This window comes from Martes martes, assembly GCF_963455335.1.
Source record: "Martes martes genome assembly, chromosome: 10".
NCBI classification, from domain to species: Eukaryota; Metazoa; Chordata; class Mammalia; order Carnivora; family Mustelidae; genus Martes; species Martes martes.
In genome coordinates, this window is record NC_137898.1 from 101667133 (window position 1) to 101686676 (window position 19544).

Sequence of the window (19544 nt, forward strand, 5' to 3'; positions counted from 1 at the left end):
ATGATCTCAGGGTCGTGAGATCAAGCCCCGAGTTGGGTTCTGCGCTGGGCATGGACCTTAAGAATCTGTCTCTTTCCAGGGTCGTCTACCCCCACCTGCTTGCCATCACATGCAGGTGCGTTCTCTCTCTTAAAAAAAAAAAAAAAAAGAAAGAAAGAAAGAAAAAGAAAAAGAAAAGAAAAAAAGAATGTTCTCCCCTCTCAAAATCCTACCAGTCCTTGAAGGACCGCTGTAAATGCCACCACGTCCTCTGCCCTTCTCCTGATTCCTGGAAGTAGGTGTCACTGAGACACTTCGTCTAAAAGTCACTCACAGAAGGGGCTCGATAAACTGCTGAGTTCTAACAGGCAAGATGGAAAAGAGTACCTGTGCTTTGGGCTGGTCGGTTTGTTTAAGACTCTTACTCTTCTCAATCTTGCAGAGCTGGGCTTTGGCCTTTTTTAGGAGGCTGGCAACCCTCTTGTCCGTCATAGGAAGCTTGTCTGCCTGAGCCAACATGGAGCCTATGGAGGAAGTGGAATGTTTAACAGTGCTAGATGAAGGAGTGGAAAGGCAGAGGGTTTTCTCCTTCTCCAGGGATGGGGCAGTTGGGCCGAGGTCCAAGTTGTTTTTTTCCAGATTTCCTCTCCCTTTCTTTATAAGTATTTTGGTTTTGACAGCTGTTGTATCCCCAAGAGTCACAGAAGCAATATCAGTCCCAGAATCAAGTGATGAAGACTTCTTCCGCCCTGTTGCTTTTTTGGCAGAAGATGAAGCGGCAACATCTTCACCGACAACCTTGTCTTTGGAAACCCTACCCACAGGATACAAAGCAGAACTACTCTGAATTTCTGATCCCTTTTTCCTTTTCTCTTTCCTTGACTCCCGCTTATTCTCTTTTTCTCTCTCCCGGTCTCTCTCTCTACTCTTGTCCTTCTCCACGCTCTTGTCAGCATCTCGATCTTTGGACAGCTCCTCGGGGGCCTTGTCTTTATTTCTCCCTCTCTCAGTCTGAGAGCCTGGGGTAAACCAAGGGAAGAGAGGAGTGGGGCTGCCGGATGAAAATGGCTCTGCCGGAGCACTAGCCTGCTTCCTTGGTCTCTGGCTTTTCTCTGCAGATTCCCCAGACTGAGTCAGGGAATGAGAAGGAAAAGTAAAAGTCGGGTTTAAGGCACTAGTGGCAAGAGGACTAACAGATATGCTTAACGAGGAAGAGACAGAAGACGGCGGGGTGAGCGGTGACAGCTCGGCAGTACTAAGCCTTCCACTTCGTGTCCTCATGGAGTGAGAAGGAGATCTTGGTTCAGATCGAATAGGGCTAAAGACTTTTCTTTTCCTTTTTCTGTTGGAGACTCCTGAAGAAGATGTTCCAGCAGAAGTTCGATTACTGGGCAAGGTGACCGACTCAAAGATTCTAGAATGAGCCTCACTTGGAGTAAATCTCGGAGCTCTCAGAAGAGGGCTCCTTTTGTGCATATCGAACCTTGTTCCAGAGTGGAGTGGTGAGAACAATCGGGCTGAAGCAGCAGGACCGGATGGAGAAAAACCGGACGCGAAGCCGACATCCTCAGGAGTTAGTGGAGGGGGTCGGAAATTATCAAATATTGGTTTGCGAATAAGACCTTCTTTGGCATACTTTGCTGAGGAAAAGTACTGTGGCTCTGACCTAGAATGCTTTAGAGAAGTCCACCTAAACGTCGGTTCTCGCAAAATAGACTTGCGCTTCCCTTGCATGGGAGCAGCGGAAGCAGGCAAAAATGGTGATGCTAAGGGGATCGTTGGAGGCATGAGCCACGGTGTGTGGTCAGCGATGCTGGAGGCTGGCTGCAGCGGCGGGGGGGGCGTCAGCAGAGGTGGGGGAGGAGAGGACGAGGGCTGCTGCTGGGGGGCACTTTGCAGCGTCGACAGCTTCTTAGTCGTTCTAGATCCAAAACTTCTCTCAGACACGGAATACCTCCTGCTTCTCCTGTCAGTACTATCGTTCTCTGGGGACTGGGCAATAGGCAGTGGAGTATGAACTTCAGGGGTCTCGCTCCGCTCTTCAGGAAGTACCTGGATCTCCTCAGAGGCCTGAGAATCCGTGGAGGTATCAACGCTGGGGCTGCTAGATCGGGAGGAGTCTGAAGACATCTGAGAGGAGTGCTGAGAAGCTGCACTGGATTTTTCAGAAGATCCACAGGACGTGGCACTGAATCTACTGTTCGGTGTCGACTCTAGTCGGGCAATTTTAATTGGAGGGTCATAATCCTCATCCTCTATAAACCGCCGAGGGGTTTTAATGATCCGTGAGGAGATGGCACTGACGACAGGCATAATGAACTGGCGGATGTTTTTGACCTGTGTCTTCACCTTTCTTCCCTGCAGCTGAGCTGCTTCTTTCTCAATTTTCTTCTGAGCCCCCTTTTTTGCCCTCTGCAAGAGCTGCTTAGCAATTGTGGCATCTGTCCTTTTAGAAGAAGGAATAATCCTAACCGGCTTAATCCTTCGAGGGCTTTGTCTGACTACTGTCTTATCTTCTTTTGTGAGTGGAGGTGTTCCTTCCTTGTCCTTCCGGACCTTCTGGGGCTTTTCCAGTTCAGAGTTAATGAGGAGGCCTGAAGGGGTCTTGATCCTTTCTGTCGATGGAGGCCTTCCTCGCCGTCGGACAATCTGTACCCCCTTCCTTCCTATTTGAAGCTTCCCTGTCTTAAACTTAGACTTGAGAGGAGAGAGTTTACCTGCTCGTAATTTTTTAATCTTTGTGGCTTGCTGAAATGTAGCAGAAGGTGTCCGTTTAATCTTTTTCAAGCTATCTTCTTTGCTTCCCTTTGGTAGCTCTGAAATGTCCTTTCCATGTGTTATTTTGATTTTTACTCCAGGGAAGGTGGGGGGTCTTCCTCTCTTCTTTTCTATGCTTTTAGAATCTTTCTTCTTGATCTTATCTCCAGATTTGGTCTCTGATTTACTTAGAGGGGAAAACACAGACGGATCTGAGAGGATAGCTGAATTTCGGTCAGAGCCACTTCTAGGTCTCCCACGAGGCTTTCGAGGGCTAGTTTTAACTGTGTATAAAAATTAAACAATGAAGAGCATACATTTAGCTTTGTAGTTCACGTCGTGACTAAGCTGAATATATTTTAGCACAAGCCATTTTGTACTGACCTCTACCTGGGTCTAGTGAGTCAATAAAACATCTTAATTGGGCTTAGTTTCTTTTCACCGAAAACTTGCCTCAAAGAAACTAAGTTAAGTAACATTCTACCTAGAACATCTAACTTTTGGAACAGAACTAAGATAATGGTAACAGATTTTCAACCAAGTGATTAATATGCAAAACTGATTTTTCTACCATTTCAGGTGAGCGAGGATTTTTTTTAATTAAAAAAAAAAAACAGGTTTACAAAAAAAACCTATGCCACCTTTTCCATATCCTAGCCACCAAGATTAATATTTGAGAACATGTTCATAGTAAGACTCCCATCTTTTCAGCGCAATTTTGGCTTTCATAAATTTGAACAAGGAGCTCTTCAATTGGGAACATACCAACTTTTGTCAGGAAAGCACCTGGGCAGTTCAGCTCCTACAGTTTCAGTCTGTTTTGTCAAAGTAAACTAAGGAAGATTTATTGAATAGAAAAATGTCCATTCGTGAGACATCAGAATAAGATCACTGAACTCAGTGGCATGTGAACTCCTCAGTGAAGGGACATGTAATTAATCTATTCCTCTACTTACAAGTTCTTGTATTAGTTAGTCCCAGGTTACAAAAAAGATTTAACCCTAATTGATGTCAAGAGTGAATCAATAGTTTATTAAACCAGACTTCAGTTATTCTAAATAAAAGGACTTTGCCAATTTATAAAACAGCTCAATTTGCTACTTATCAAGAGACTTGAGAAAACAAGGCTGTTCTCTAAAATTCTTCCTATAAACCTGGATTTTCTAAATGGATTAAGAGCTCCCTGCTCTATCACATCTTCTCTTAGCTCATGACTTTCCAACCTCTGATATGACTCAATGTTCTTCTGAGACTAAAACCTCCTCTAACTGGAATCAAAAGAGATTTATGCAAGTATGATGAACATTTTAGACAATGGAACCAACTTTCCTAACAGAACAGAAATCAACAAAGGTCTTACTCCTTAGCTTCCTAAATGTGTTTTTCTCACCAATTAACTTGAAACTTCCTTTAATACATTAAGGATTCATAAATCCACTCTCAATATATGCTAATTACAACTAAAGTAATAGACAGCAGGAAAACTAAGTTTCATTTCTTCATTAGTGAAGCATACCCAGATAGTTTAAAAAACAAAAAAACGAGACAACAAGACAACATCCAAGGTAGATTGATAACCATTCAAGGAAGAGTTGTGAATCACCCCTACCCAAAAGTATATCATAAGATTCCTGATCATCATGCTATACTTGAACCTAGCCACTCAGAGGACTTTAGGAAAACCTCTTTTATCCAATTTTTAAAAGAATTTTTTGGTGGACAAGGAGAAAAACCAGAACGGAAAAAAGAGTCCAGTTCTGTTAATCTATACCATATTCAGAGAACTCACAAGTCTCTTATGAGTAACCACATCATGTATTTTCCCTGCCTTATTCTGTCATCTAGAAATGAAGGGTCAGACCAGATGATCTCTAAAATCATGTTCCAATATGAAGTTTTCAGATTCATCGCATCTTCAAGAGAATGTAGCTACTGTCTAAGTGGCACAGACACTGGGGTACTACTGGCTAACTCCTCCCAAGTAGGATGGCAACATTCCCGCCACGTGGGAAAAAAGATACTGTCAACTTAGTGTTTGAATTAGATTACTATACAAACATGATGACTCTTAAGTGAACATCAAATGCTAACGGACATCAGGAACTAAGTCGCTATCAAAGAACAGAACCACTAACGACATCATATTTAACTAGACTGCCCATCCAAATCAAAGCAAAGCAAACCACAGGAGAAGTCAGAAAGGCAGCACTGATGGGGAATGTCTTTTTCCTCAGAAGATCCCTCTCCTAAACAGACTAGAATTCTGCAAGCCATGGCATGTTATTCCACTGAGGGCTGTCTCTCAGCAAACTTCTCCAAGTCTAGAATTTCAAGACATTCTAGATATTTTCTTGGCAAGAACAATGACAAATATTGCTTAAAAATGGAAATACCCCCATATCATTTTTATTTTCTTTATTTTAATACAGCCTTTCAAGGATCAGATAAAATAGTTTCGTACAGTGCCAATGTTTTGTTTTTAGTTCTTTGACAACAGCAGACCAAATTTCATCTGTAAAAAACAACAGTCAGATTATTCCCGAAGTTGTATATACTACTGTATCATTCGAAATCTATGAATCTGAGGATGCTCTGAGCGGGTTACCTTCGATTCCAACTACCAGGTCTTTTAGTCATTCCATGGAAATTGACCACACACCCCCCATGTCCCCGCTAGCTCCCACAGAGAAGCATTATAAAGAATAAAGCATTAGTGGCCTGACAAAGAGCCCCGTAAAGAGGTCTAGTTCATAAGCCATCTCCTACTTAGTGCGAGAGAAAAAGAAGGAGGCAACCCCCCCACTCAAGTATTTAAGATCATCCTTTATATGCAAAGAAAGCAAGGGGAAGCCATGTCTCTTAACAAACAAAAGGCACCATGCACTTGACTGGCCATACCTGAAGGAGACCTTGTGGGACTTCGTACTCGGACTTCTTCATCTGAGCCAAAACCTAAGAACTGCTCATCCTACAACAAAGGAAAATTATTTTAAAATCAGAAACAAAAACACAAGTGTGAACATATCCCAAAGAAATGCCCAGAGGAGACACAAATGAATTTGGAAAATTAGACTCTATATATCAATTGCTATCATTTATATGGATAATATAAAACAAATGACATTGAAATAAATGATCCAGTCATACAGCTTCATTACAGACAAATAGGAGCTGTGTAGTAATTGAACAATGCACTGAAATGTCATCTTTGGTGCATAGTACACAGGGGACAGTCCTAAATTTCAAACTATAGATACAGCCCAAAACAATTAAAGAACGGCTTTAATTCAAGTAAGCAAATCAGTACAATGAAAGAAATATACAGCCCCAATAAAACAAACAAATCTTTTCAACAAGTAGATAAGTTTACACACACATAAGGAATAACATAAACTATATCGTAATCTCTTGTCTACTAAATATTAATAGAGACTGAAATTGCCATAATTGTCAGTTCCTTAACTCAGGAATTGACATTTAGATGTGATTTCTATACATTTGAGATCCAAAGATTCTCAACATGCATTTTATGGCATCATTTTAAAATGCCCTGTGATAAGAGACTTAATGGTGGGCAGCAGCATTTGTGAAAGGGATCATGAATGACCGCACACAGGATGAAATAATGCATTCAAGAAGACCTTAGGGAAGCATCTTATTCTCTGTTATACTTGGAAAAGCCAAAAGGCAAAAACTTCCCCTTACCTCTAACTTTTAACTTGCCCTTTCAAAAAATCCTTAAGGATTTAACTTATTTTGACAAGTTCTCAGGTGGTCTATTTAAACAAACTGTTTAACAGAAATTCACTGATTCAGAAACTGAGCTCTTTCCAGAAAGAGATGAGAGAGACAGAATTTCAGATTCCTGAAACAAAATCCACACACAACAAGAATAAAATAAGGACTAAAAGACAGATTTCCTTGAACCTCCAATTTGTACTGATAAGCCAAGCCCCAAACTATGTTCCAACAATTAAAGTCCCCAAATTTTCCTCTCAAGAGCAACAACCACATGCATATGGACATGTGTGGATTTTCTGAAAAGTTGTTTCCCCAGTTAGTGTCAAGCTACAGTCAGGTGCTAATCTGTTCAACCACTTATTAATCAGGAATATATGAAAAAATACATGCAACCTTTTAGACAAATTAGCAGATTCAGCCCTTAAATTTAAATGCTTTGAGGAGCAAAATGTCTGAGTCTAAGACCTTGCAAACTATGCAACTGAGAGACAGTTCTTAGAATCTAAGGTTTTTGTTCTGAGGTTCTAAACATTATTAAAGCATTTAACTATTTAAGAAAAACCTGAAATTATCCTCTTCAAAGAGATTTGTCTGAAAAGCACTATAATTCCAAGAATGTGTAAAACCTAAATTTAAAGAATACAAGACTAGGGTACTTTTTACGATCTCTTCTCTCATCATTAAATCAAATTTAAATTTTTATTATGAATATTATTTGTGAATAAGAATAAACCTACCTCTTCATCTTAAAACAAGTTAGGACAACCTCATCATGTGGGGCTTTAACCCCAAATAAATTTCTCGAATGATTTCAGGGTTTATAATCGCAAACTACAACATTAAAGAGAAGCCCAAACTCACAAGACCCAATTAATCCAAAAACCTGTCACAATAATGGGAATTCCATACTGTTAATTTTTTTCTTTTAAGTAAGCTCTATGCCCAACATGAGACTCGAACTCATGAACCCCAGATAAAGAGTTGCATGCTCCAGGTGCCCCCATAGTGTTAATTTTTTAAATATACTTTTGGGCAGGAAAAAAGGACATTTAAAATAGTAATCTTACAATGTACTTTGAGAAAAAAAGCAGGCAAAGAAAATAGCCCCGTGGTAAGTTGCCTCAAATCATGGAAAAAAAAAAATTAAAAAAAAAAAAAAAAAAAAAAGACAATAACCTTAGAATTTTAGAGGGGCGCAGTTCACCGCTCGCATGTTGGCACATGACAGGACTAAGGAGCACCCAGGACTCACTGAGGTCTGAGTTCCAGCACTCGCAGGCTATATATTAGACAAGTCACTTACTATTATGTCTCAATGTCTTCATTTACTGAAGAGTTGTAAGGAGTAAATGAAATAATTTATGTAAATTATGTAATTATGTAAAATTACTCAGAAAAGTATAAGGCAACACCCATCCTGTAGTTTATTTTTGATGTGGTTTTAGAAACTGACTCTGGAAGGGCCAAATGACTTGCCCAAGATCATACAGTTAGTTACAAAGACTTCCTACCAAAATAGTTACAATTTAAAATTATAAATATTTGAAGGAATCAAATAACTCATCTCCAGTACAAAATCTGCTATTCTTTCAGGTCCTGTGAAAGTTAACATGATGCCCATTTTCAGATCCTTGAAGTCTGATTTAATTCATTCTTTTCCTGCATTATCCTCATGGAACGACACGCTAATCTAGACACTTCACAAAGACATCTGGAAGCCTCCCAACACTTTACCGAGGGACGAACTACACTGCTACATGCATGAATTTTATGCTCCCAGTGCTGCAGGGAGAGAGTTCTAGCAACTCTACACATAATAACTGACAGGTGAAGTATCCAACAGGTGAGGTAAAGAACGATTATTAATCCTTAAAAGAAATGGAAGAAGGAGCGCCTGGGTGGCTAGGTGGATTAAGCCTCTGCCTCCCGCTCAGGTCATGATCTCAGGGTCCTGGGATCGAGCCCCTCATTGGGCTCTCTGCTCAGCAGGGAGCCTGCTTCCTCCTCTCTCTCTGCCTGCCTCTCTGCCTACTTGTGATCTCTGTCTGTCAAATAAATAAATAAAATCTTAAAAAAAAGAAATGGAAGAGATCCACACTGCTATGCTCACCATCAGCCACCTTGGTGAGTCACTTTTCTCCATTTCAAGCTTTCACAAAATATAACTATACAATCCTAATTGCCATGCGCTCCAAAACAGAGTACTACTGAGCTGTCAAGCGGTAATTGAACTAACTGCCAATGTTCAAATTTCACAAGTACTTTCCAACATGACAGAAAGCGTTAACTCTTTCCTTATGATCTCGTAGTTGCAATAAGAAAAGAGTGAGCAGTCAAAAAAGACTACTTTCCCCCAAGAACTTTTTCACTTGAAATACAGGTTGACTTCTTCAAACTTGCTTTAAAAATAACTACCCATTGTTTAAGTAATCCAGACAGTTAAGCCAAAAACAAAAGCCTGCATTGTTATGGTAAAGAGCTCTAGCCTTCTGACTCTGAACTTCCAATTCCAAGTAAGAGCTGAGAGAAAGAAAAAAAGAAAGGAAGAAAGGAAAGAAAGAAAGGAAAGGAAAGGAAGGAAGGAAGGAAGGAAGGAGAGATAGAAACCCAAGAGAAGCCTAGTCTAGAAAGCGCTGGGAAAGAGCTGCTACAAGAGGGTGCTTGTTCAGTGGAAGTCCTTCCTGCCTCCCTCTCATCTCGCTCCCATCACCCCCTTTCACATATGGGGTTCCTGGAAGATGTCACAAACAAGGTAACAGTGCTGACCTCCCAAGGATTTAGACTTGCCTAAAAATCAAAAGGCTAAGGCAACATGTCTAATCAAAAAAAGCCAACAAAGGGAGCTGCAATTAAATCCACATTTGGCACTACAGCACCATCAGCCTGGACAGCCCTGAAGAGAGAAAGGACAGGAGACATCATGCTACACATGATCAAGGATTCCTGGGAACTGGGCCCAAACAGCCATTCATCACACATACTTTTTCTTTCAGTATGGCTTTCCCTGATGAGCACCGCATTCCAAGACAGAGTACAGGGAAGAGCCATCAAACCAGTGCCTTCTCAACAGTGATGTCCTTGGAGTCCAGGATGCCAAGATTTTAACATTTTCTTTCCTCCAAACATAGAAAAATATCCTTGCCAAGTTGAGTACTATAAAATACTGTTATGTCATATTTAGCTTCCAGTGATCAAAAATGCAATGAACCTATCTATGTCACTTCCTAAATCAAATCTAACTGTAAAAATAATAAATGTGTAGACTGTCTGTCGTTATGACCCATACCCCTAACTCTAGGGTAACCAATTATTTGAGAACTTCTGCCATACCTTTACCAGGTATACCTCTACTAAATTCTACTTTACTTATAATATCCTTAACATTTGAGGATTTTTATTTTAATGGAAGAATTTAACTCTTTAGTGTCTGGTTCCATTTGTAAATGATGAGGCAACAGGAATGTTTCTTTTTGCACAAGAGAACCTATGTGAACCCCAAATAAGTATTAGATAATAATGTTTACATACAAAATATAAAGAAGACATTTGAGAAAAATACATGAAATTCCGTGTTTCAAGGAATTATGGACTACCAAGCCAACTTTTCAAACAAAGCACTATTTCTTTTATTTGTTCATTCATTCAAAAACCACTTATATGTTTGCCATTTATATGCTATCTGCTCCAGATGCAAAGATAAGACATGATTCCTGCTCCTAAGAAGTACCTGAAGGCAGACAGGCAGGTACACAATCTCATTCTTCCTTTCAAAAAGTAATGCCAGTGGGGCACCTGGATGGCTCAGTGGGTTAAAGCCTCTGCTTTCGGCTCAGGTCATGATCCCAGGATCCTGGGATGGAGCCCTGCATCGGGCTCTCTGCTCGGCGGGGAGCCTGCTTCCCCCTCTCTCTCTATCTGCCTGCCTCTCTGCCTACTTGTGATCTCTGCCTGTCAAATGAATAGATAAAATCTTTAAAAAAAAAAAAAAGTAATACCAGTGAAGGATGAAATACTATGTAACTCGTATTCTGGAATAAAAAATTGGCTTACATCTTGGAACAGTTCATTCTTCCTCTTATATTAGTATTCGGTTCATAGAGAAACATTCAACAAATTTCAAAATCCTTCCAAAGGACGGCAATGTGTATTTCCATCCCTCAGTACTGCAACTAGGCGCCACTCCAGCATTAGCAATCAGAGTTTAGGTAATCGAGACCTAAACCATCTGCACTGATTAGATGTGACACAGTTCCTAGTAACACCAGTGATCTGATAAACTTTCAACTGATCGACCTTAATGCCTTTTCTTCCCTACCTCCAACTAAAATACAAAGACTTTTAGTTCCTCCCTTAAATTCTTCCCAGTTTACCAGTCAGACCAATCATCACTCACCTGGCGTTCTTCACCTCCAGGGCTAAGGTGAAGGTTCCAAAGCTAATTTGAAAACTTTTCTATTAAATAAACAATTTCAGCCACTTCCATCCTCAGGTGCAAAAGGTCCAAGATAAAAGTCTGCTCACATTCTTTCTTTTCTAGCAAGAGACTCCTCCGCACTTTGGAGCACTGAATTAAGCGTTAGGTTTCTCAGGCATGCCCCTTAGCAACGGTATCTCTGCATATTCAGTCTCCAAAATGTTTAGTCTTAAGAGTTTGAATAATCAAATTTCTTCAACTGCAAAGCTTTACAGGTGAATCAACTGGAGATTAACATCAACAATCACAGACAGTATCAAAATCACCCCAATACTCTAATTGTTTGAAATTCTTTGAAATTTGAAGCTTCTAAGTTTTGGTATCATCATATATGACTTTATCATATGAGGAGGCCGTGGGAGAACTAAGATCACAAAGAACCAAAGAAGATGAAGAAACACGGCAGACGCATACTGCGTACCTCGGTTCTAGTTACAAAGCAGTAACAAGGCTCCCTGGGGAGCTTAGGCCAGGTAGCTATCACTTCTGCTGGCACATTTCCCTTTGTGTTTCCTGCTTCAAGCTCTAAAACACCAAGGTCTTGATGTTGCATTTTAAAGACATGTACACATAATTACTAGCACTTAATTAGCATAAGGGATTTTTTTAATGTGTTTACATGTTTATTTCCTTCTCTAGAGTGTTCACTCTTTGAGGATAGGGACACTGTACTTATTTTTGTATTCCCAGTATCTGGCACAAACTTGGCACTCAATAAATGTTTGTAAAATGAAAATAAAAGAAATACAATTGTTTATAAAACATTAAGTAGCTACTGTGGTAATAGCACTGTAGCAGAAAATACTGGTGGATGCCAAAGAATTAGACAAAATGATTCTTCTTTTTAAGAATGCTGTGGGAGGGGCACCTGGGTGGCTCAGTGGGTTAAGCCTCTGCCTTCTGCTCGGGTCATGATCCCAGAGTCCTGGGATCGAGCCCCACATCGGGCTCTCTGCTCAGCAGTGAGCCTTCTTCCCCCCCTCTCTGCCTCCCTCTCTGCCTACTTGTGATCTCTGTCTGCCGAATAAATAAATAAAAATCTTAAAAAAAAAAAAAAAGAATGCTCTGGGAGAATGTACTCAGGCTAACAGGACAGACTAAACCAATTCACTCACTGATTCATTCATTCATTCATTCATTCAAATACATGAGCCCATTTCTGGGTTAAGGGATGAGGACAGCTCATCTAAACATAAAAGGCAGCTTCTGCCTTCAAGGACCTGCTAGCCTGTTAAGAAGAGATGATGAGGGATTCTGGGTGGTTCAGTCAGTTAAGTGTTTGCCTTCAGCTCAGGTCATGATCCCAGGGTCCTGGGATCAAGCCCCTAACTGGGCTCCCTGCTCCTTGGGGAATCTGCTTCTTCCTCTTTCTCTCAAATAAATAAAGAATCTTTCTTTAAAAATAGATGATTAAATTAATGAACACCAGTGTGTTGCCTGCTATGCTGGAGGAATACATGTGCTAATGGAATGAATACGGCGAGAGCGCAGCAGAAACACAAACCCAACCAAGGAGAAAGGGTCAGGAAAGCCATTAGAGAAAAGACAAAAACTTAATCTAACTTTTGAAGGATGAGAAATCAGGGTCAGGGAGAGATCCAGTACACAGAGAGAAGAGTCAAACAAAGGCACAGAGAGACAAGAGCACGTGGCCTGAAATGAAACAACAAACAGCGTAGAATGGCTGAGGCCCTAGCTAATGTGGGAAAGGGGCGCAGGATGCTAAAGGGGGATAAAAAAGACAGAGGCAGGTCATGAAAAGGTGTTAAATGCCTTCATAAGTTGGAAGCTGATCTTCAGGGATGTGTGGGCCTCATTTTGAAGGTTCTACGGCTCGTCAGCAATGTTTTCAGGCGGGCAGGGAAGCATGATTGGATTCGTATTTTCGAAAGATCGCTATGACAGCAGTGGGTAAGTAGAGATCACCTTTACAACCGCAGGCAGGAAGGCAGTTGTAAAATGACAGCAGTAGCACTGGGGATTGAGGGAAAAGGGCAGATTCCACAGACAGGAGGCAAATGGACAACATTCTGATATGCAGGGTTAAGGGAATGGAAAGAATCAATAAAAACTCGCAGGTTGATTGGCCTAGGTTGGTCAGGTTTGTGGTGATATTTCCCAAGATTGGGAATACAAGAAAGAAGAAAGGTTTCCAGAAGTGGGAAAGGAGTTCACTTCAGGTATTTGAATTTGAAATGTCTGTCCAAATTTTAAGATAGGATAATGATCTGGAGAGAACACATCTGGTTCCATGAAAAAAAATACACAAACACACACACACACACACACACACACACACATGAATACTAAAACTGTACATATAAATGCAATCACCCAAGGAGAGAATAATGAGAGAGAAGGAGGGTCAACGGCAGATACCTATACCTCCACCCAACAACATAAAGGTGATGCCAAGGATGGAGATGGAGATGGAATGGCCAAGAGAAAGGTCATGCGTGGTAGGCACACAATAGTCAAGAGAAGAATATATTAACAAGCGATGGTCAAGTTGGGTAAGGGCCAGAAAGCAAAACTGGGAGGTCACCCCTAACCTTAGCACAGCCAACTTTAATGCAGTGTTAGAAGCAGGAAGAGCCAAACTGCAATGGGTAGAGATGTGATTAGAAAGTGACAAAATGGGGGGGCACCTGGGTGGCTGTCAGTTGAACCTCTGACTCTTGGTTGAGGCTCAGGGCGTAATCTCAGGGTCCTGATCTCAGAGTCCTGAGATCAAGCCTAGAATCAGGCTGTGCTCAGCAGGGGGGTCTCCTTGAGATTCTTTCCCTCTCCCTCTGCCCACTTCCCCTCTCCTGCCCCCACCCACTCACACACCCATGCACACACTCTCTCTCTAAAATAAATAAATAAATAAATAAATAAATAAATAAATAAAATCTTTTAAAAAAGTGACAAATGGAAATGAGTATAGCCAAGTCTTTTGCAAAAACTCAGTTATGTGGGAAACAAAAGATAGGGCACAAGGTAGGGAAAGACCAGCTTGGGAGGATTATTTCTTGAGTAGAATATGTTTATATGCCAAAGGGGAACACAGCAGCAGGAAAGAGAATGAAAATCCTCAAAAGCAACGCGGTCATAAATGGAAAAAGCACTGGGAGGAGGCATCAGCACTGGGAGGGAATGAATACAAAGCACAATGGAGGGAAATTCTCTTCTTTTAGGAAAGGGGTTAAGCAAGGATTTAGTTGCAAGAAAGTTCACAGGCAGGAGCAAGCTGAGAAATTTCTCTGAAAGTACAGGCAAAAGTTTGTTTATACGGGCTCTGTGCTTGGTAGGGGGTAGGGGTGGGGTCTGCTTGAATATTCCCTCCCTCTGCCCCTCCCCCCACTCTCACAAGCACTCGCTCTCAAATAAATCAATCTTTTAAAAAAAGGGAATAAATGGAAGGGCACCACAATGGGGAGAAAGAAAATCAGATGCAAGGATTAGTAAAAACTGATCTGGTTGGAAAAGGGTAGCCACAACAGGGTCAAGATAAGAGACAAATGAAGTATCAGAACCTTGTTAATTCTAGGATGGTGCGGTCAAAGCTGATACAATAATCAGCAGGGAGCTACCACTGGTTCTCAAATGTAGAAAAAGGCACAACTCTAAAGTTTACACTGGAAAAGGTCTACACACACGCGTGCACGCACGCACACACACACACGGAATTAAAGTAGGAAAGAGACTCAATAAAGGGAGACCAGATAGCAGTCTACAGCCATGGTTTGAATGGGATTGGCATTCGTACACTCGGCAAGTATTTACTTGAGTACTGCTAGGCACTGTTTTAGACTCTAAAGATACACTGACAAAACTTCTGACCCATGAGGCTACACTTTAGTGGAGACAGAAAATAAACATATAACAAATAAAGAGATCAAGGCAATAGGACCAATGGGAGTTAGCTGTGGGGGTTATTTCCTGTGGTCAGGAAAGGCTTCTTTAAAGTGATGGTTCACCAAAGACTGGCAAACTATAGGTCACTGGCTCAATCTGGTCTGCCACCTGTTTTTGTTCAGTTTTTAAATGGCTGAAAAACAAATGAACAAAGAATACTATTTCGTATACATGAAACTTATATGGAACTCAAATTTCAGTGTACATAAATAAAGTTTTATTGGAACCCTCCATGCTCATCCGTGTCTACACTGTCTACGGCTACTTCTGTGCTCTGACAACAGCAGAAGGGAGTGCTACAACAGAGACCATCTGGCCCTTCACAGAAAAAACTTGCTGAACCCTGGCTTAGCCCTAAATGACGAGGAAAAGGCAGACATGGAAAGACCTAGGTGGAGCAGCATTCTTGCTTGATAGAAAGCGCAAAGCCCCAGGGACAGCCATAAGCCTGGGATGCACAGCAGACAAACAGGCCAGCCTGGTTCTGGAGCAGGAGTGAGAATGCCAAGAGATGGAGCCAGAGAAGCAGACATGCCCAGCAGCCGGAGCCTGGATGGTTCCGATGGCCACAGGAAGGAATGTGGATTTATTCTGGTGGGGGGGTGGGGGTGGAGGAGGGTAAGGGGAGAGCCACTGGCAGATTTAAAGAGAGGAATAATGAGATTCGACTTGTTTGCACTTGGAGCACATGGCTGCTGTGTGAAGAACAAACTTTAGCGAGATAAGAACACAAGCAAGGAGACCACAAAACAGTCCAGCCAAAAGACTGTAATGGAAAAGTCAGGGGTTTGGGTGGTAGAAATGAGGAGAAGTTGGATTTAAGGTATTTTGGCGGTAATGCTGAAAGAATTTGCTGATGGGTTATTTGGGGTATGAATAAAAGAGAGAAATCAAAGGTAACTCTTAAATTTTAGGCCTGAGCAATTGCATAAATGGTGGAGTCATTCCCAAACACAGAGAAAGGAGAAAATCAAGACTTTTGGGCTACGGTTTAAGTTTAAGACGCCCATTAGCTATCCAACTGTTTCAATGCATACCTGTTTTCTTGCCTGGGAATAGTGGCTACCTCAGAGAGGGATCAAAATTAGGTAAAATAATCAATGTAAGGTACTAATATTGCCTGGCCCATAATAAACACTCAATAAATGCTAACCACTATTATTATTACCCAAATGGAAATGCCAATTAGGCATTTGGTTAACAACCCTGGGACTTGAAGAAGTAGTCAGAGTTAGAGACAAAGACTTAGTAGTCCCTGGGCATGCAGACGAGGCCTGGGTGAGAACACCTAGGAAGAGGGTGTAGACAGAGAAGGTAGCCAAAGGCGGCCTCCTAGACGACCCCAGCATTCAGGACAGTGAAGCAGAGGAGGAAAGCCATACAGAATACTAAAAATTAATGACCAATGACTTAAGAAAAGAGCAGGGGAACGTAGTGTTTCAGGATCCAAGAAAAGAATATTTCAAGAAGGGAGTGGTCAGCCAATTCAATGCTGCCCAGAGGTTTAACAGGATGAGGACCAAGAACTATCTATTCAATCTGGCAAGACTGAGCTCTTTGAGGACTCTGATAGGAGCTATTCCAGTAGAACCAAAGTGAGAAAGCCCAGCTGCGGTGGCTGAGGACGAGAAAGAGGTGAGGGAGTGGAGACAAGACGAGAGAGAGAGAGAGAGAGAGAGAGAGAGAGAGAGACACGAGGGAGTGGAGATAGCAATGACACCCAGCACTTTCAAGTTTTGCTGTGAGAAGGAACCGAGAACTAGGTAGTCGCCAGAGGAGGACACGAGGTTAAGGTTTCTTTCTCTTTTTTCTTTTTTTAAGAAGGATTATATTAAGATACTTAGGTGCACCTGGCTGGCTCTGTCAATAGAGCATGGGACTCTGGATCTCGGGGTCGTAAGTTCGAGCTCCATGTTGGGCATGGAGTTTACTTAAAATTAATTAATTAAAATATTTAAAATTTAAAAAAAGATAGTCAGTTTTATATGTTGATAAGACCAATCCAGATGTGAGAGAAAAACCATGGATGCATGAGAGGTGATAATTGCAGAAACAGCCCTGAGAAGACGAGGGATGGAATCCAGAGTACAGAAAGTGAGTGGTACTTCTTAGATCGTAGAAGGTGGCAGAGGAGGCGGTAGTACTTACTTTCCCTTTTAAAAGGAAGGGAAAAACTATTAAACACCTTGAGAATATTTAAAATATCTCAATCCATATATTATACTTGGTATAGCTGACTCAAGAATCAATCAGTAAATGAAAAACACCTACTTCAACTGCTCCCAAGGACAATTCTGTTAATATTAGTTGTAAGAGCTTCAACCTTCAAACAACCAATTTCCAAAGTATCTTGCAAAGTATTATAATGTTAGTACTTATGTTCATGCTGTATTTTAAGCAGAGCTCAGGAAAAAGAAGTTACATAGTAAGTTCCATAAGAGAAGGGACTTGTTCAATGCTAGTGCCCCAGCACCTGATCATCTCTCTGGTGCCTAAAAGATGTTTTTTGAAAAATGAATTAGAGGGACTCTTGGGAGGCATAGTCGGTTAAGCATTTGACTCTCCATTTTGGCTCAGATCATGAGATCGACTCAGTGAGGAGTCTACTTCAGATTCTCCCTCTCTCTTTCTCCCTCCCTCTCTGCTTCTTCACTCCCTCACATGTGTGCTCTCTCTCTCCCTTTCTGTAAAATAAATAAATGAATAAAAAATTGAATTAGATTTTCCAATCTCTCTCCATTTCTCACATGTACAGTGATCCATTTATGAATGCCGCTTAGGGGGAAGGTGAACCTCCTTGCAAGTACTTTTTATCATTTGTAATAGAAGAAAATAGAGTGACGTCTCTAACTCATTTCCAAAAAGTAGAATACAACAATGATGCTGTTGATTCTTTAAGAAGGGAGAAGGATAATATACTCAAGCATGGTCAAATACACAGACATTAAGAGACAAACTTCCTAAGCCAAGATGGTTTCTGAAAGCAACTGGTCAAGAAATGTATGCAGTTACTGAACTAACATCATAGTCTTTGTCAACAGATTGTCAGGGGTATGGCCGAGGCCAAATTTTTTCTGGTTACTGCTGCATTAAAGAGAACAGTGGTTATCTGAACATATAACAGCTAGGAAGAGATTCAAACAGTTTTGGGGGCACCTGAATGGCTCAGATGGTTAAGCAGCTGTCTTCAGCTCAGGGTCATGGTCCCAGGGTCCTGGGATCAAGCCCTGTATTGGGCTCCCTGCTCAGCGGGGAACCTGCTTCTCCCTCTCTCCCTCTGCCTTCCCACTGCTCGTTCCCCACCCCTCAAGCTGTCTCAAATAAAACCTTGAGGAGTGCCTGGGTGGCTCAGTGGGTTAAAGCCTCTGCCTTCCGCTCAGGTCATGATCCCAACGTCCTGGGATCGAGCCGCATCGGGTTCTCTGCTCCGCAGGGAGCCTGCTTCCTCCTCTCTCTCTGCCTGCTTCTCTGCCTACTTGTGATCTCTGTCAAATAAATAAATAAAATCTTAAAAAAAAATCTTGAAAAAATAAAATAAAATAAACTATTTTAAATATATGATCTCTGCTGATATTGAGAAATGTTAACGCAAAAAAAGTCACCTAGGATTAAAGAGTACAAAGCCAATAATATACTCTTCTTCAATAATAATAGCTGGTAAAATTTTCACCCACACAAGAATGAAATTCAGTTTTCAAATATTTAATTCAATTCTACCTAGCAAATGCCACCTGAGAAACAGAAATGTCCACTTTGTCATTAGAGAAAGAAGCAGTACCCTCCATTCTCATTCCATGTCAACAAGAGCAAGAAGCAAAGATACTCAAAACAGTCAAGCAAATGAGACAGGTGAACCCCACCTATCCCGCTTCAGAAAGAAGTAGTCATAAAGTAGCTCACTGGTAAAAGAAAAGAAAAAAAAAAGGGAAGAAAAGGAAAAAGAGAAAAGAAAAATGACAGCAGATAAACAAACACATTCAGACACTAAGGTATAAAGATTCTTGGCAATGTCCCAAATTATTTCACAGGATCTTAAAAAGCCAACCCAAAACAAATCAAGAAAGGTGTATTTCCAGACTCCTCGGTTTCAAGTCTGAAGCAGAAGAAATAAGCCTGATATACTGCAGAAATCAAGTTACTCCTCATTCACAGGGTTCATTTTTTGTTTAACAGCAAAGTACCACAACATGGCCAGATCCATCTAACAGGCTGGAAAAATTAAGCCAACAAACACCAACACTGTTTTCAGAGATGGTTCTTTTTATTATGAGAGGTGTGAGTTCCCCAGATGCCAACTTTAAGTAGTTAATTTCATTTTGAATTATATGCTCATTCAATTACAAGCTTCTACTAAAAAATTTCAACTTTCTTCTTCCAGCTTGTTGGTCATATCTTGATACAAAAGGTAGGGTGCATCCTTCCTTCGGGGAGGACAGATGCGCTGCTGAATGACCAAGAGCAACTCCATAACACGAGGTTTTCACAACGTCCTTCTTTCTGAAGGTAAATAGGGTTATTGTTCGGTAAAGTCAGTTTTCTGAAGGAGCAACGTGAAGTTAGATGATGAACATGAACATTTTCCTTGGTAAAACAAAGCTTCCAAGTCGGCCAACATCATTTTGACCTAGTATTTTTTAGGAATTAATGTTCAATGTAAGAGTTGGGAAGTTTTGTGTTCTTAGTATCTTGAAAA

At 41.1% G+C, this 19544-nt stretch overlaps 1 protein-coding gene across 4 annotated transcripts in view; it reads right to left on the reverse strand.

Moving 5' to 3' along the window:
- KMT2A (lysine methyltransferase 2A) overlaps positions 1-19544 on the reverse strand; it is a gene marked incomplete at its 5' end in the record, with an annotated part of 74008 nt that overhangs the window by 41467 nt on the left and 12997 nt on the right. For all 4 annotated transcript variants that reach the window (XM_080815319.1, XM_080815318.1, XM_080815317.1 and 1 more), the window contains 2 exons: positions 367-3020; positions 5635-5704. In XM_080815319.1, coding sequence (XP_080671445.1) covers positions 367-3020; positions 5635-5704 — 2724 coding nt within the window. The remainder of the gene's footprint in view (positions 1-366; positions 3021-5634; positions 5705-19544) is intronic.